Raw genomic sequence first — 19506 nt, 5'->3', positions numbered from 1 at the left:
TTGGGCAGGACAGAATCAACTCTGAGGCAGCAACAGCGAGTAAGCTGAGCTCCTCTGCTGACCTTCCACATCCTCTACCCTTTTCATAGACTATAGACATTATTTCACAGATGTCCCTGCACTGCTTCCCTGGCATTTCTCAGAGCACTTCTGGGTTAAAACATGAAATTCCACCCAACTGAGCAACGTATTGAATTGTCAAATACCCAGGCATTCCCATTTCCATGTGAAACCCAGGATTTTGTTGGTTAAACAAATTGGTGAGTGTTGGAGAGCTTCTCCTTGTAAGTGGGCTTCTCATATTTGTGGAAACAGTCATTAATATTGAAATCCCCCATGACAGAAGGCATGTAGGCAATATAGCATCTGAAAAAATAGCCTTGCATTTTGCATACTGGTCTAGACAGTAGGAATTAATGGGCTAAAAATTACCTATTTCTAATCCTATTTTTCAGCTGATTGAAAGTAGCTCTTTTGATATTAACTGGTACATCTATTGTGCAAGCAGTGAATAATATGATTTACTGTGTTCAAACAGTCTTTTGAAATGGTGCAGCCTTTAAACACTGCCGAATGTCACTGAGCACACCCTGTGAGGCGTTTGAAACATGCGTTTTACTCAAACAGAAACATTTATCTAATTCCACAGAGTTTACTTTGAGGCTGCGGCTTGCACAGAATGATTTAGAGACAAAGTTCACCTCCTTGTAACAGCAGAGGGATGTAATACTTTACTTTAAAGCAGTTATTTCTCGTAGCGCAGCCGGTTTATAGTTCTAAGCGTTCCAGGTTGAATACCTGCATTGCTCCGCTGTGTGATCCTACAGTAACATATCACACACTGGATAAACTGCAGATACGTAACAATGGGTGAACATATCCATGATGTTTTTCTGGCAAAGGGAATGATGGAATTTCACATCTGCCTGGAGTTCTGAGATGCAACAGGAATGTCCATGGTACATTATGAACATAAAGCTCTAACTAATAAAGAAGATTAATATATTGATCGTTTTCTTTCTTTGGAGACTGTTTACCTGTTTGATGCCATCCTACCCAGAGCAAGTCTTGGTAACCTTACATACCTGCTTTTCTATCTGTTAACTGGGACAAAAGAACCTATGGTTGTGTTTTCCTGGCTGTTGGAGGGTGATTCAAACATCAGATGAAGGAGATAGATAGATGGAGGACAGGCTGGAGACCCTGCCTTCCTTCCAGGTGGGATTATCTGGGAGGCATTGAAGTGACCATTGAAAAGTCTAAAGATCTTTAAACAAACAGACATCTGTTTCTAATAGGACTGAGAAGCAAAACCTTCAATGATCCAGGATCTGTTATCCCAGATTTTGATCATCTTTTCATACTTGTTTAGTTTTTAGGAAGAAATTCCAGAAACTGGTAAAGAAAGAATGAAAGGAGTTTGGGTGTTGGCTGATGAAGATGAATGGGTTTTTCTCAAGGCTGGTCATCTTGTACCTCAGGGTTCATCTCTGCTCCAGTATTTGCTGTACTAACGCATCTCCTGCCCACAAGCAAAAACCTCTAGCTCAAGGTAGATGGTGCTTCCATCACAGAAAGACAAAATTAAGGGCAAATTAATGCCCTAAAGGCTGAGATTCAGAGTCCAACCTGTTGATTTTCCTTACAGAAATCATTTATTAAAATGGGAGCTGCAACGGCATAGGAATAGAAAAAAACGGGGGGAGAGGGAAGAAAGGGCGAGTATGTTTTCTATGAAACAAATACAGCCTGCTTGCAATTCAGTATTATTTAGTATTCTTGGCATATTAAACGTATTAGATATGCCGTAAGGCAGATGAGGGAGAAGTAACTGAAGTTCAAGGAGTTGTCCAACCTGCCCAGAGCGCTCCTTTAAATACATGCTTTTGTTCCTGAGAAAATGGAGCAAGTCCTCGCTCCAATCCTCAATTTTTACAAGAGTGCTTCATAACACGTGAAATCATGATTAGGTAAAGAAGATTCCTCAGTTATTCTCTCTGACCTGTCACTCTCACCTGTTTAGTTGGCATTATGAATTCAGCAGCATCTTCAAAGGCTTTTCAAGACACCACCTGTGAACTAATTATGCTAAAGATGAGAGATTGGAACGTACCCACAGCCCCTGGCAATGGCCGACAAACAGAGAGCAACCCTGGCCGCAGGTTTGCAACTTTTCCACCTAATTCTCCGTGCTTTAGGCATTGTAGCTTCAAATGGAGGATGTCAACTCCCAAATGTAAATGGGGCTCCAGCAGAGCAATGCATAAGTACAACACTACAGTTCTCAAACACAATGTTAGGTTTGCTTCAGTTATTAATGTGTTAAATCGTTTGTCTCCTGTTGTTTGGAATTGTAAGGATTACTTTTAAATCAAAGCGGGTTCTATAGGTAGTCAGTGAAAGACATTTTTGGGATGTTGTCACCTGCCTTATGAGCATCAGAGAATGACACAGATTTCTGTGCTGGAACTGTACATGTGCATCTTATAAATAATTTTTAACAATAGAAGGACAAAGGAATTAATTATAGAATCATAGAACAGTTAGGGTTGGAAAGGACCTCAAGATCATCCAGTTCCAACCCCCCTGCCATGGGCAGGGACACCTCACACTAAACCATCCCACCCAAGGCTTCATCCAACCTGGCCTTGAACACTGCCAGGGATGGAGCATTTTCAGCCTCCCTGGGCAACCCATTCCAGTGCCTCACCACCCTCACAGGAAAGGATTTCCTCCTTATATAAATCCAGTCTAAACTTCCCCTGTTTAAGTTTTAACCTGTTACACCTTGTCCTGTCACTACAGTCCCTGATGAAGAGTCCCTCCCCAGCATCCCTATAGGCCCCCTTCAGATACTGGAAGCTGCTCTGAGGTCTCCACGCAGCCTTCTCTTCTCCAGGCTGAACAGCCCCAACTTCCTCAGCCTGTCTTCATACGGGAGGTGCTCCAGCCCCTGATCATCCTCGTGGCCTCCTCTGGACTTGTTCCAGCAGTTCCATGTCCTTTTTATGTTGAGGACACCAGAACTGCACACAATGCTCCAGGTGAGGTCTCACGAGAGCAGAGCAGAGGGGCAGGATCACCTCCTTTGACCATTTTCATAACTTCAGCTCGCAACTGGAACACTGGAGAAGGAAATGCCTCCTTCCAGTAGTGAAACCTTCTCCAGGATAAGCACCCACCAAAGTTGCCATGAAGTGAAGTTGGAAGTGACAACAGTAATTAACCAATGACCTACAAAGCCTAGATTAAGTGAGGAGGAGGCTGATGTTCTCTATTCTGAGTTTTCTGCCTCGACCTCCTTCCCCAGCCTACTGCCTTCTCTGCTGCAGCACCTGAGGGACATAGTTTCTGACCCTTTGGATTCCCTTTAATAGCCTTTGCAGCTGCATAACTTCATAGCAACAGTGACGGTATCATCTAGTGGTTTACCAGCCTATCCATTCTGAGAGCTTTTCTTTAAACAAAACCCCCTTTTTGTCTTTCAGTAAGCAGATGTAGTTTTTCAACTGCAAACTGACTTCAGAGTCCCTTCCTCTGTCATTCCAAGATGGATTCAGTTTGTATCTATCTATAGCAACTTTAGCTTCTTCTAAACTTTTCCTCTCTTGTGTCCCACATTCTCAATTTTATGCTGGAAAAAGACCTCTGTGTTCTCAGAACTAAAGCAGGGACCACTATAAAAGGATGCTAAGCATTTCCATCCTGCTCCCAGAAATACATGTAATTTTACTTGTTTATCAAAAACCTCTGCAGACAGCCAGAATTCAATATTACTTGATAATATTACTTGAATATCAGGTTTTTGAAGTGAGAAAACACTGTGCTTCTGTGTTGTAGTGCTTACCTATGGAGAATAAACCCCAAAATGTTACTAGAGCCCATTCCAACTGTAACCATGCAGTGTAAACCATCATTCCCTGAGCAGAGCTTGGAACAATATCAAGCTAAAGGGACTTTTCAACCAATTACAAGCCCCAGCATTAAATGACACATAGACCAAGGTTCTCCTATCACTGCGTTGCACAAGTGCTATAACATCCACAACGCTCTTTGTTTTCCTGGCTTCTGTTAGCTACAAAAATAATTTCTCAGCTTATTTTCAACTGCTTCCTCGCCCAAAGCAACTGTGAAAAATCACAAGGATAGGGACTTCTATGACAAACACTATCAGCTTCTTGCAGGTTAAGGAAGTCCGTCCCTCCCCTCCTACTCCTGCTGCTGCTGTGTTTCGTGATGAACGCCGGCCATGCATAAATTGCTCAGTCGTTCTTGTGAAGGGCTTTGCGCTGCAGACATAGCAGATCCTCTGCACGTAGGAGAGACAGAGTGCTCTGGAGAGCTCACTGCTGAGAGGAAGGCAGACAGGCAGCGCCCATGCGTCTGCAGAGGACACCGGAGATTGCCCTTCCTAAGCCCTTTAATTAAAAGCACTGAAGATTTATACACTTGTGTCTCTGCTCCTTTCAGGAGGGTGGAGCAGTCTGGTGCCTCGCTTTCCTTTCGTAGCTCTGTTTAATCTGTGTTTTTAAATAGGGAGTAGGTTACTACTTCCTAACAGCTTTACCTTAATTTGGAAAGAAAAGTCTGCTTCATGTATAGGATATGCCAGGGGAAAATTCCGCGTGAGTTTGTCTCCCAGGTGATCCCCATAATGCTTTCCAGACTCCTACTGGGGATGACCTGAGCATCACCTATTGCACCACGTTATGCACATAGAAATAATACCAGCCTGTTGGGTCTGATGCTGCAACTGCATCCCAGGGAAGGGCTTTAAAGTAGAGCAATGGAAGCTAGAGCATATTACATTAGACTCATGACTTCCCCTCTGGGAAATGGCTGGGAATATTCACAGGATCATAGAATAGTTTGGGTTGGAAGGGACCTTCGAAGGTCATCTCCTCCAACCCTCTTGCAATGAGCAGGGCCATACAGGCTGAACTGAAGGAATCCTTTAACATCTCTGCGCAGGGCAGCCCCTGTTTGATAGCCTGTGCCAGGCTGGCAAGCTCCACTGAGGTGTCCTCTGGGAAGCAGCAATGAGAAACCCTGAGAAAATGGGAAGTCAGCACCAATGCCAGGACCTCTTACCACCTGCCAAGCCAAGGGCAGGCTTTCCAGCTCTCCAGGAACTCCTTCTGGCACCCTAAAATGAGAACCCCCTCATGGTGAAGTCTTAGATCCATCCTACGAGTCATTCGTCGATGAGACAGCAAGAAGTCTGTAAGCCTCAAACCAACGTTCATGTTCACAGCAACACCAAAGTCAGGTTATCACAAAGAACAAACACAGCAATGACACCGCGCGGCTGCATTGCCCTGCGTACATCACCCTGGGGGGCAGAGGCTGGATGGAGGAAAACAGGGATGTGGGGGGGAGTTTCCTGAAAGGGGAAACTTGAGAAGAAGAGGACAAGATATGGAGCCTGGAGGGAAAGACAAACCAATGGATGCACAAAGACGGAAGGAGACAGTCCAGCACCACCACAACAAAGCTGCTCGTAATCAATTCCAGTTATTGATATGGCAATGCATCGGTATGAGTCCCTGAGAAGAAGTACCCAGACATACTTCGTGAATGTATGTGGATACTGACCTGGGCTTGAGACAGGACTAGAGGTAGTAGGCTCAATAATTTCTACAAAAAGGGAAAAGGAAAAAAAAAAAGAACATTTGGGAGTTAATCACACATGGAAGACAAGTACAGAATGAGACAGCAAACAGTCATGCAACAGACACGACACGTTCATCACGAGACCGGGCTGGCCATTGCAGGCCGGTGACAAACATGCACCAGCCTCCTGTGCCCATGAGCCGCACATCAGCATCTGTCTTTTCCCAGCTGTGTTACTCATCTTTGCCATATACAACTCATGTGTCACCGTATACAGCATTGGGACCATCCCACTCCAAATATACACAGATTATTGCGGGCACCTTGGCAAGGCAACCCTTGGAGCTTTCAAGCTCAGAACCATTTTGCCTGGGAATAACAAAGCCTGGATGGAAGAAGGGCATTTTGCCCACCTTACTGAAAGTATTTTCCACTGATGAGTAAAAGTTAGGGTAATAACTTTGAAAAAAGTAACAGTTTTGTGCTTTAGTGAACTTTTAAAATTGCACATCTTTTTAATTATTGAACCTTTACCGAAGAAAACATTTCTCAAACCCATCAAACCCGTTTTGAAGATGTTTACTTCACCTGGGGCAACCAATACAAACGACAGAAAGAGTTAAGAGCACAATTCTCCAGCATCCAGCCTAATGAAACAATCACCTGTGGCTTTTCATTATAATTTTACTTTAAAATTCATTATTCTCTGCCTTCTTATTAGCTCTGAATAGTGCTATGCAAAATGAAATACCAGTCCCAATCAATCTCGCACAGAAGCCAGCACCATCTCAATATAGCCATTCAATACCCTTAATAAAAAAGGTTTAACAAAATTACCAAGCTCAAAAGATCATTGACCACATCTTGACTATAACAAGAAACTAATGAAAAACCATGTGGGCGAGCTGACAACAATGGATGTACGGGTAATAGCTGAACACATTCTCCTCTCTCGTCCAGTTCTACAATTACTGCTCAGGTTAATGTGATGCAGAAATTATGCTAAGTGAAAGAACAGACAAATATTTCGCCAAACAGAAAGTTATGAAGTTTCTTTACCAACTTACTGACACAAAGAACTCTGGTAATAGAGATGAATGCTTCCAATCTAAAAAATATTTACTTGACATCTTGACAAACACATTGTTGGTGCTGATAAATTCAAACCACATTACTTAGAATACAATGGAATTGGAATTGTATTGCTCCAACAGTTTCGAAATGTAAAACCCATGAAGGTTGGTGACATCTTGAGCATAAAATGGTGACATCTCTGAACATAAAAAGGGTTTAAAGTATAGCATGAAGGTTTCCTGCCCCTCTATAGGGGTAGTTTATGTATGTGGCAGTGGAGAGAGCATCCCAGGTTTGTACTCCCTGCCATAGTGCTTGGGTGATGGGGTGCAGGGCAGCAGGAGCTGACTGCTTCCAGCAAGCCTGACACAAAGTTGGTGAATGACATAAATGATGGTAGAGGATCCTTCTGGGTGCTCTGTTGTGCTTCAGACAAAGGTTTCTACTTGACTGGATATGGTGCAAATGGGGTTTTAGAATCATAGAATCCCAGACTGGTTTGTGTTGGAAGGGAGCTTAAAGCTCCTCCAGCTCCAATCCCTGCCACGGGCAGGGACCCCTTCCACTGGAGCAGCTTGCTCCAAGCCCCTGTGTCCAACCTGGCCTTGAGCACTGCCAGGGATGGGGCAGCCACAGCTTCTCTGGGCACCCTGTGCCAGCGCCTCAGCACCCTCACAGGGAAGAGCTTCTGCCTAAGAGCTCAGCTCAGTCTCCCCTCGGGCAGGTTAAAGCCGTTCCCCCTTATCTTGTCCCTATTTGCTCTTATAAAAAGTATTTTGCCAGTATATTTAACAGATATAAAGCAAAATTACAGAAAGCTACAGAAATAATTGTACAGTGAAGACTGCTGAACTAAACTGATTTCAGCAATGCCTGACTTTTAGTAAACATGTGCAAGAGCCATAGCGGTGTATCTGTGGGTTTTGATTCATAGAACCATAGAATAGTTAGGGTTGGAAAGGACCTCAAGATCATCCAGTTCCAACCCCCCTGCCATGGGCAGGGACACCTCACACTAAACCATCCCACCCAAGGCTTCATCCAACCTGGCCTTGAACACTGCCAGGGATGGAGCACTCACAACCTCCCTGGGCAACCCATTCCAGTGCCTCACCACCCTCACAGGAAAGAATTTCCTCCTTATCTCCAATCTAAACTTCCCCTGTTTCAGTTTTAACCCGTTACCCCTTGTCCTGTCACTACAGTCCCTGATGAAGAGTCCCTCCCCAGCATCCCTATAGGCCCCCTTCAGGTACTGGAAGGCTGCTCTGAGGTCTCCACGCAGCCTTCTCTTCTCCAGGCTGAACAGCCCCAACTTCCTCAGCCTGTCTTCATACGGGAGGTGCTCCAGTCCCCTGATCATCCTCGTGGCCTCCTCTGGACTTGTTCCAGCAGTTCCATGTCCTTTTTATGTTGAGGACACCAGAACTGCACACAATGCTCCAGGTGAGGTCTCACAAGAGCAGAGCAGAGGGGCAGGATCACGCTCCTCTTGATTCCATCTGCTTAAGACCCCAATTCTGCTTTCTTAGGAGACAGGCACAATGAAGGTCCTGGCTGATGTCCCATTGCATGGGGGACCTGGAAGAGCCTGCCAGGGCAGAGCTGAGCTTCTGGGGATAGCCCTTTCTGAGGAGTGCTGCTCTTGCCTAAAGTAAGAAGAAAGAGGAAGGCCAGAATGTTCCTGGCTGTCTACACCCACGATGTTCGCAATGAAATAAGGTTGTACTCCTGCATAAAGTAATGCAGGGTTTAGGAGGAGAAAAAGGAATTGTGTTAAGAGCCTCATAAAAAAACCTAAAAAATTATCAAGAATTCCTCAATTTTGTGTTTTAATGACTGTTTCATAAAGATTTGATATCACAGTCTTTAATTTTGTCTGAATCTTTATGTTCTGAGAAATTACATCCAGCGTCTCATGTCTAATTAGCAGCTTTGCTTCAAGTGCATTGTACAGCGATGACAAAAGTTATTTTTCTGGCTACCCTACTACAGGCTCTTTTCCTTCTGAATTTAGGAGTCAATCTATCTTGTTGCTATGGCTTCCTGTAAAGGAGAATGTTCCTCTTGCTGCAGAATAACAACATTCTTTACAACAATGAAGTAAATTAACATACTCTATGAGTACAATAATTCATTAAAAGGCAAAATACCATACCCAAACTAGCAGGGATTTTACTAGGATCATGCCTCTTTTGGGAACACTGGATTTAGACTTAATTGTAGGTGCTTAAGGTAGCATAAAATCACAGCCTCGTAGCATCACTGAGGCTGGGAGCGAAGGTGGTAATATCACGCATGATTCTTGCAAAAACCTCATTTTTGAAATCCATTATTAGGTTAAGGAATCGGAGAGGTGGATATATTTCTGATTTCAAGTTCTAAACCTCTTTGCAAATCTTTATTCATGAAACTGTTCAGGTCTACGGAGAGAAAGCAAAACCAGCTGCTTTTCCTATAAGCACACTAGGCTGGTTCATCAAAAGTAAAATACATTAGTGACTTCTTAGTGGCACTGGGAGGCAGAGGTCTATAGGGAACAGTGGTCGTATCCTGGTATCTGCACTTCACTTTGCTGGGACCCCAATCCCCCAGGATCAGGACTGCTCAAATTTTGAGGGGTGGAAAAACCTGTGACAGTATAATGGGAAACCGCGATATTCTGTGTCACTGCCGTGACTTCAATGGAGAATTCTCCTTCAGCCGAATATTTAAGATTTGTTTCATAAAGCAGAGGAAAATCGATATGCCCACACTACCTCTTAGTCTGCCCTGTACAGCGCTGGTGCTGTCCAGATTGCTGCGTCAGGATCCTTGTTGTTATCATAGAACGGTTTGTGTTGGAAAGGACCTGGAGATCATCCAGTTCGAGCCCCCTCACACTAAACTGTGTCACCCAAGGCTCTGTCCAACCTGGCCTTGAACACTGCCAGGGACAGCAGTAACACTCTTCAGGTGCGGTGGGTGTGAGCCGAAAGCATTTTAAAGCAGAGCTTTAATTCAAGCTGGGACCAAAACATGCGAACAGGAGCATGCTGGGCACAGAGGCAATGACATAGCATCACTGGCTGCTAAACATACATGAGAAACTGGTAATTTCTGTCAAGGTCTACTAATGCCTAAAACCACTGACCGAGGTAGTCCTTATACCCTACTGACCGCACGGTGAATGCTTGGGGATGCTGCAGAGGTGTCATCATGGAAAGCAGAACTTCACAGCAACTGTTTGGGATGAATCTGGAATGAGAATCATAGGACGGCTAGGGGTGGAAGGGACCTTAAAGACCATCTAGTTCCAACCCTATCCTGATGTTTTAGAGGTGCTGCCAGGCACTTGAAATGTGCAGAAGTCACGGAGCTAGCTTTCGGAGAAGGGCTGGTGCATGGAAGGACCAGCAGCAGCTGACATCTGGGGTCAAGGCTGAATCCCTGACTCAGGCAGCTTTAAGAAGAAAATAGGGGAAGGTTGGGAGAAGCTCAAGCTCAATCTCTGCAACTGTGCATAGGAGGAGAAAGAAAACAAAGTGATCACAGACAGGACAGCAAATAAAGACGGATTAAGTGCGTGGAAGAAGTCGTAATGGCACTGAGAACAGCAGTCAGCTAAGTGATGCTGGCAGGAGGGGTGTACAAATCACAGCCTGACACTGAGTATGGCCAGGGAGGAATAACACAACTGCCTGTAAGCAATGCAAAGAGCTCTGGATGGAGTTGACTGCGACTAAAGGCAGCAGCGCAAGGTAGCAGCTGTGGCTGAAGCCATGGTGGAACAGGGTAGGGAGCACACCAAGAGAATGCTGCATCCTACACTGGTGGTGGAATAGAGTAAAGAGAAGAAAGAAAAGATAGATAACATGGATAAAACAAACTGCCTGGCTTAACATTACTTAGGTAGAGAAAAGTGTTCTTGGGTTAACACAAGGAAATCTAATTTATCTGGAAAGTCAGATTTTGATAGAGAAAACCAGAGAGATTTTAAACAGAGAAATACTACAGGTCCTGCCGTAACAGCCTGATTTGGTAGAGGTGAAGGAGGGATAATGGGGGATAAGGTGATCACAAAGATGCTGCGAGGGCTGGAGCAGCTCTGCCCTGGAGCCAGGCTGAGAGAGCTGGGCTGGGGCAGCCTGGAGAAGAGAAGGCTCCTGAAGGGGAGACCTGAGAGCAGCTCCAGTGCCTAAAGGGGCTGCAGGGAACCTGGAGAGGGGCTTGGGACAAGGGCCTGTAGGGCCAGGCCAAGGGGAATGGCTTGAACCTGCCCGAGGGGAGACTGAGCTGAGCTCTTAGGCAGAAGCTCTTCCCTGTGAGGGTGCTGAGGCGCTGGCACAGGGTGCCCAGAGAAGCTGTGGCTGCCCCATCCCTGGCAGTGCTCAAGGCCAGGTTGGACACAGGGGCTTGGAGCAAGCTGCTCCAGTGGAAGGGGTCCCTGCCCGTGGCAGGGGTTGGAGCTGGAGGAACTTCAAGGTCCCTTCCAACCCAGACCAGTCTGGGATTCCAAGGTGTGTAGTTATCTGTACCACACTGTCAAAGGAAGAGAAAAAACCCAATGTTCTTCTAAAATCAGCTGTGATCAGTGGTGGTGAGCGCGTGCTAGAGCCAACTGCTGGAAATAATCTGGCATTAGAGATCAGCCATTGATTGAGTTTAAATAAAGTGCACAATTAAACCCCACGGACTTGTAACTGCTGCTCTAATCCTCATGAGAAACCTTTGGAGAATATAAGCTATTAAAGACAGCTGGGACAAGGAGGTGCAGTCTAATGTCAAGGACATTTAACATTGTCTTTTACCAGAAGGAAAGAGATAGTATCTAGAAAGTCCTTTCTGATCGCAGGTAGAAAAAAGCTTGCAGAGAAAACCTGTTAACAGAATGGGAAACCACCCCATGAAAGGCCACCCAACACAAGGAGGAAACTTACACAGAACAAAAGGAATTTGTTAACCAGAAGCAATGGCTGGGAAACCCAGCTGGGCTTGGGAGAAGCAGGAGCTGCGCAGATACCCAGATGTACAGCACCTTGGGAAGGAAACCATGGAAACCTGCTGCAAAACACCCCATAGATATCTTAAGGAGAATGAAAGCAGCCCTGCACAGAAAGATAGCATAGAGAAATTAAGCATGGACCTAAAAATACAGATGTATTTATTTATAATAAATCCAGTAAAAGCTCAAAAGATGGCATTCTGGATAACAAAATGGGAATGGAAATTGCCAGACCAAAGTCAAAGGGAAATTCAATCAGCTCAGGATACTCAGGTCAGAGGGATTTAAATACATTTGCACATGAAATTAGCAAATCAGCAGTGAATTCAGGGGAAGAGGAGGACAGCAGGTACAGCGGGACTGAGAGTGAAAGGTGTGTTTGGGGAGGGTAAGCACACAGAGCTACAACTTCATGGCACTCAAGGCTTTAGAAAAATACGAGCTGGAAGGAGCTTATTAAAGGATACAGGCAGGTAAAAATAAGCAAGTACATTAAAGCTGGCTATTACTTTACTAGAGCCCAATTACTTGTAATTATTTGCCTAGAAGATTTGCTAGTATATGATTAAGGAACCAAGTAATTCATCAGCCCCTGTTTGCATGAACTAATGGGTATAAACTGAGCGCGAATGCGTTCAGAAATCCAAAGTGGGTCTGCAGCCTTTATAGTCTGGCTGTCCTCCTCAGAGCTCGTACAAAGGAAAACCAACTCCTTAGAGGAGGAAACTCAATTAGTTTATGGAAGGGATTACACGACGGAGCAGCCTGCGGTATAAGGGGATTAGATTCACTGACCCAAGCGTCCTCCCAATCCCAGCCTCTTAACAGCACAGAACAACCTTTTTTCCCCCCAAGAGAATATTAAAAACTCAGACAAAGTGAACAACACGTTGCTTCAGCCTTTTGCCTGCAGAAAACCAGCCTGTAAGTCTCTGGCTGTCAGATAAAACCATACAAACCCCATCTCCCAAACCCACCAAGAGCAGACACACGCGTGCCCAAGGTATATGTGCCAGACACTTTTCCTGTCTTTCCACTTAAAAAGGTGCAGACATGATAGTGATGGATGCATTGTTACTGCTGATACTGGATTACTTCAGGGCTAATGTGAGTTATGTCCAGTCCCTCACCCTAAGGAAGCCACATTTCCTTATCCACTACTCCAGTCTTGACTCCATCATCCATTGGCGATGGAGTAAGGCGACTCACACCCACAGCTCAGTGTCATTACATGGAAATATAACTGTTATGGTGTCTCCCACAGAAGAGTTTGATCACTGTTTTCCAGAATCCGCTTTCTATTATGGGATTTACTACTTCAGTAACACAATTTCAATATTAAGCTGCGCTCTGTGAGAGTTCAGACACGTAACAGAGCTCAAACCGGTGCGTGATGCTTCCAGTTACAACACATTTCAGTCTTACAGAGAGGTCTGCTGATGGAGGAAACAGAAAGCCCACCAAAATGCCAGCCTGCGCTTGCACACGCTGCCAGCTTTCCCACAGTGCAAGTCTGAGGTGAGAGTTATCAAAACAGAAAGTTGGTAAAACCCAAACTTGCTGACAGTGCTCAAGGAAGACGTAGGAATGAAACCTCTGTGGCACTGCAGGACGATTTATTAACCCCTCAAGGCCAGGTTGGATGAAGCCTTGGGTGGGATGGTTTAGTGTGAGGTGTCCCTGCTCATGGCAGGGGGGTTGGAACTGGATGACCTTAAGATCCTTTCCAAACCTAACTAGTCTATGATTCTATGTGCACAGCACAGTGGCAGCCTGGGCTGGGGGCGAGGGTCTCTAACACAGCCCCTCAGAGCCAGAGCTCACATCCTGACAGGACTCTAGTCCGGATTTATTACATCCAAGAAGGAGAAAGCAATGCGAAGAAACAGCTTGAGAAATGTGGAAAGCCGGGGGCCCACAGACGTTCACCTTCATTCTCCTCTCCTCCTCTCTCTTTTGGCCATGCCTCATCCTGGCACAAACACAATGAGAGAAGAGTGCTCATTATTTAGCCCCATTCCCCTTTCTTCCCCTGCACACCCATGTCAGCTCTCTGTATGTTACCTGAAACAATAGACAGGACTTCTGACAGCTTTCCTGTTGCTGGTACCTTGCCAAACCCCTCAGTCTTCATCTGCTGCTTCTCCCTCTGCAGTTTATCAAGGCAATGTACTAATTTTTCTAATAATAGATTTGAAATGACAGGACACGCCAAGCAACTGGACTCAGACCTTGACATTCTTAGTCTGTCGAGATGGGTTTTCCGCTGTAAAAATGAGCTTCTTCAATGTAATAGAAAATAAAGTGCCTGTGGATCTGATTTCTGAAGCAGAGTTCTGCTCTAAATCAGAACCCCAGCCTGGTTTGTGTTGGAAGGGACCTTAAAGCTCCTCCAGCTCCAACCCCTGCCACGGGCAGGGACCCCTTCCACTGGAGCAGCTTGCTCCAAGCCCCTGTGTCCAACCTGGCCTTGAGCACTGCCAGGGATGGGGATTAAATATTTCCACTAATTTCATATTAGCAATATTTAAAATATAATATATATATATATTTCCCAGTGTATGAAGACTGTAAGGATATCCTCTGCAGATCAAAGTCTTCAAAAACCACACATCACAGAATGCAGACTTCATCAACACAGGAGCAGCCCAGTACAGTTCCATATCAAGGCAAAGAGCAGACAGTGGCTTTCCAGCCCTATTCCCACTCACCAGCATCCTGCCCTGATGCAGGCTGGTGCCTCTCCCCATGCTCCTCAGCTCCAGGTGTCGGAGCACGTTTCTGCTGATGCTGGAGCCAGCCAGCAGTGTTTGTCTGTCATTCACAGTGGGTGTTAGTGCCCCTAAAGACCATTTCAATCCATCAGGATAGGGTAATTCTTTGGCAATACAAAAAAGACAATGCTCTTTCCAGTTCTCTGGAGGCCCTGCCCAGCAGGAGCTCAGCACCAGCGCTGGGACCATTAGAGAAGCCAAAGCTACAAACCCACTTTGTTATTACAAAGAGAGCTGCTTTTATCACTCTGCATCTGTCCCCAAATGGACTGTTTTGGTTGGTGCAATGGATACTGTCAGGATGATCCCAGTCTTTAAAACAAAAATGATTCCTTATTATGAGTCAGATTCTGTTTTTCAGAACAAAAAACAATGCTATACAAGTCTGAGGAGTAATTTAATTCCTTGTACTCTTCACTATTAAGGTGACAGAAAGTCCACACTATTTCACAGTAGCGATGACAAACAGAAACTAGGACATGTTTTAATTGGGTTCTGTAGCCCTCAACCAGCATCAGTTTCTGCCATTCTTCAGGTATTTTGATCCCCAGTGTGAAATGACTACTGGAACCAACCCACATTGCCTTTAGCTAAAGCCTATGTTTCTTAAACTCTCATTTCGGGATATGACACACGCCAAGAGCACATAAACCCATTCTGCTTCATAGTGTTTTCTTAGGGAGACTGAGAAGTCAGATACACAATCAACAGAAGATACACAATCTGACAAAGCCGTAGCGCTGGTGCATGTCCCAGTGTTTTCTTTCTAATGTTACTCTAGTTTATTCTTGCATTTTGCAGATATTAACCACCACCAGGCTTAACAGTTTCCCCATTCAGTTTAAAATCCCATGAGTTTTCTTAAGATAACTAGATATGATTTGAAAACGTAGGATTAAATATTTACGTTTACTACAGAATGGCATTTACATATGCTGCATAAGAGAAAGCATAGCTTTATGGGGTATTTTACTATAGGACGGGGGTAGGCGCTATCAATAATGATGTATCTATGCAAAGGCAATTTCTGCATCTGTGTTGAAGCACACTGTAGACAGACGAGCATGTTTACAGAGGGTAAGGAAGGCATTTTGTAACAGAAGAATACAAAAAGCTGGTTCCATTTCAGTCCCGATTAGAGGTTAAACTGTGACAGTCTGCATCAGTAGAATCACAGAATCCCAGCCTGGTTTGGGCTGGAAGGGACCTCAAAGCCCATCCAGTTCCAACCCCTGCCACGGGCAGGGACCCCTTCCACTGGAGCAGCTTGCTCCAAGCCCCTGTGTCCAACCTGGCCTTGAGCACTGCCAGGGATGGGGCAGCCACAGCTTCTCTGGGCACCCTGTGCCAGCGCCTCAGCACCCTCACAGGGAAGAGCTTCTGCCTAAGAGCTCAGCTCAGTCTCCCCTCGGGCAGGTTCAAGCCATTCCCCTTGGCCTGGCCCTGCAGTAATTTTCCTACCCCTATAGTATTTTACTACAGTGAAATACTGAGATTTTTCTGTAATAATATTTAGATTTGCATGTACTGGAAAAATCAATAACTGCTCCAAAATACAACAGGCAATGAAATACTAACACATTAATTAATGGAAACACCCCCCTTTCTTAACTATTTTCATTTATGATCTGTGGTAATTAGCCAGGTTTCTTCAATCTAATCTCTCCTGAGCTTTATCATCTTAGTTAAAGATTAATGATTTATTCTGAAATGGAGAGCTTTCAGCCTAGGTAAACCAGAGACTGTTTTAGTGCAACGGTAAAGGGAAAAGCATTGCTGATAATAAATCTTCTGGATGGAAACTGCAAATGGGTTGGGTAGAGACAGGACCTTAATTTATTCTGTGTCTTTCACTCCCCATTAGTATTTTGCAATTACAATTTGAGCTCTTGTACGGGTTTGAGTTATTACACTGTAAGTGCTTAGTAATGGTTTGTTTTATTTAAACGGTTTGTTCTTCTGTTACAGGATGGAATTTAACAGCTCAATGTCTCTGAGACATTATAAAGATAGATACATCATTATCAGTTTGAAGTTGGAGACCTGACACGGCCAGGCAGTTTACTCACTGCCCTACACCGACGGTACTTTGGGTTTACCTGATTTACTTTTTAAGTAAATAGTCTAATATTTTGAAGCTCATAGAAAGCCACATTAGTGACACCTTTTAGTATCACTCTTGCAGAGGAAGCCTGATGAAAGGCATTTCTGCGCAGCACCAGCCTGAGCACCACGCGTGTTTTTAGCTGGCACAGAGAAAATAATGGGATAACCTTAAATTTTACTTAAAATTCTAGTGGAATCTGATTTTCTTATAAAAAATGGAAGAGAGATGCTAAAATAACCCATTGTTTTAATCTGGAGTCCACTAAAGGCTTTTTACTTATGTAATTTTGAATAAGTTCCAGAATGAATCATCATGGTTTATGTAGGATCAACTGTTTTATAGTGTGAAAAAAACTGCTTTGAATTTAATTTAATGGGGGTGCATGTGAACCACTAACAAGCAAAAATTTATTTCCACTATAACCTTTCAAATCATGTTTTAAATGAAGGTCCTGCATTTGATATTCTTGCCAGTAAGAGGATGCAATTTCTCTCCCCATTATCGCAACTAGAACTGGAACTTGCAGGTCCTTTCCAACCGTAACCATTCTATGATCACAACAATTTCACATCTGTAACGTGTTGGTCTATGCTCAAGGCTTTACCTCTCTCAGGAATGCCTGACTACTGAGGAAAGGAATGTATCAGGAATCTATGCCCCTTGTATTGCAGTGTGCTCTTTGAGTATCACAAAAATATACCCACTGGTTCAAGGTCCCATCACCAGTACATAGTTGCACAAGTAATTACAAGCACTGAACTATCAAAAAATGAAGAAGTAAAGTGCAAGGAATGTCAAGGAATGAAAAGATGTGAATAAATGGATAATGAAACCTTTCAGATCAGGAAAATAAACTGGAATGCTGGAATCTCTACAGGTTTCAGAATGACCCTCAGCACTTGCAGCCTTCTATGGTCCCATGCAAGGTGTGGCTGAAGAAACCCCATAAAGCAAGTCTGAGAGGCAAATGTAAAACAAACCATGCAAAGGGCCACTTACCCGAGGTCAGCAAAAGGAATTAATTCATTAATTGCAAAGAAAACATGGTTATGGGTGGTTTGTTTGGAGATAAGGAAGGTTACACATGGAGAGAAGCCAAGAAAAGGCAAAGAACTCCAAACCCAGGTAGAAATATCTTGTTCTATGGCGAGTCTCATGTGCACCGCCATGGGTGCATGTGGCTGACCTCAGCCTCTGGATGTGGGAGAGGGGCAGAGCAGCAAACATGGTACCAGAGAGCGAAAGGATGCTCTGGATTTAGAGATGTTTCCAGAAGGGGAAGAGACCAGCAGTACCCAGTCAGCAGTATCTGCTCTCATCCTGAAACGCCATAGGCATCACAACAATGTGGCTACCCCACTGCCAGGAACACATCACTCACTCAATGTAAAACCACAGCAGGATGGGTTTTGCCAGAGAAGCCCTTTCAGATGCAGAAGATTTCTAAAGAACCCAGTTTCCAGGACAGGGAACACCCTCTGCAGTTTAGAAAACACAACAATAACTTCCAGACCTCAGACAGCACTTTTGCATTCTAAGGCGCGTCAATGGGGCTCGTTTGATGTCAAACCGAATACGTTTCTCTCAGCGCTGTGTATCCAGTTTATCCAGTTACAAGACTCTGCTGAGTATTATCAGAAATAAAAGATAATAAAAGGCACAAGAAATCTGCAGCCTTGTTGAGGACCTGTTTATGAAACCCTCCACAATGTTTTTCCTGTAATCCATAGAATGGTTAGGGTTGGGAAGGACCTCAAGGTCATCCAGTTCCAACCCCCCTGCCATGGGCAGGGACACCTCATACTGAACCATCCCACACAAGGCTTCATGTTTATCAAGAAGCACTACTGAGGATATGATTTATGAAATTCCCTTCCCCTGCACACTGGAAGCTTCTCAGTTCCCCAATGAGCGGCTGCAGCCAGACCCACATCAGACTGCCTGCCAAAGAGGAAAAGAAGCAGATGTTGTTGTAGCCACGGTAAGTTAAGGGGAGTTTTTGGAAGATTCCTGTTGTAACTTAACCTGCCCTGTGCTGCTTTAGTGCCCATTTAAACTTGGTTGTGGTTTGCCTGTCAATCCATAAATGTCAGCATCTGGCACATGCGACATGGGATATTTACAGGGCTAAAAGGAAAGTCAAGCAATCAAAACATGATAACATAATCACAGAGTGGTTTATGTTGGAAGGGACCTCAAAGCTCCTCCAGCTCCAACCCCTGCCCCGCGCAGGGACCCCTTCCACTGGAGCAGCTTGCTCCAAGCCCCTGTGTCCAACCTGGCCTTGAGCACTGCCAGGGATGGGGCAGCCACAGCTTCTCTGGGCACCCTGTGCCAGCGCCTCAGCACCCTCACAGGGAAGAGCTTCTGCCTAAGAGCTCAGCTCAGTCTCCCCTCGGGCAGGTTCAAGCCGTTCCATCTAAAATAAACTGCATGTTTTTTAATTAAACTGAATGGAGGAAAAGGAATGGCTCTGTTCATGGAAGAGAAAGGACATTTTAGTTTCCTGAAAGTAATCTCTAAATGCTTAATGAACCCTTCCCAGCCTGTTCCACACCAGGTTCACAGACCAGAGTCATAGAACTCGATTCTAAAATAGATATAGAAATGGCAAAGACAGACACCCCAGTTGTCAGGTACTGACTGAAAACAACCTTCTGCTGATGCCAAAGGTCCGAGGTGGCTTCTGCCGAGTCACCCTTTCCCTTGGCTGTGCCACTGGGTGCTCTCTGAGCCTCAGGCAACAGAACCAGGGTTATGCAAGCAGAGGAACCTACTGAGTTCCCGTCTCTTACCAACATTTTAATTACATCTAAATCACAAAAGTTATACAAAATTCAATGTTTTCGTTTAGTTGTTCAAATTATAGCATCAAAAAGGATAAACAGTATTTGTTCATTAGTCCTTATCTCCAATTTTTCCAGACAAAATTGCTGCTTTAATGATTTTTACAG

General features: G+C 44.6%; 1 protein-coding gene across 3 annotated transcripts in view; it reads right to left on the bottom strand.

Moving 5' to 3' along the window:
- NEGR1 (neuronal growth regulator 1) overlaps positions 1-19506 on the bottom strand; it is a 271823-nt gene that overhangs the window by 25291 nt on the left and 227026 nt on the right. The window contains exon 7 of one of the 3 annotated variants that reach the window (XM_065673034.1): positions 5596-5637. The exons of the other annotated variants lie outside the window; for them this stretch is intronic. Within the exon in view, the coding sequence (XP_065529106.1) occupies positions 5596-5637 (42 nt within the window). The remainder of the gene's footprint in view (positions 1-5595; positions 5638-19506) is intronic. 3 annotated transcript variants of the gene reach the window in all.

The sequence above is a fragment of the Lathamus discolor genome, chromosome 3, assembly GCF_037157495.1.
Source record: "Lathamus discolor isolate bLatDis1 chromosome 3, bLatDis1.hap1, whole genome shotgun sequence".
Taxonomy (NCBI): Eukaryota; Metazoa; Chordata; class Aves; order Psittaciformes; family Psittacidae; genus Lathamus; species Lathamus discolor.
The sequence above is the reverse complement of the archived record's forward strand: the minus strand, read 5'-3'. Positions and strand labels throughout refer to the sequence as shown.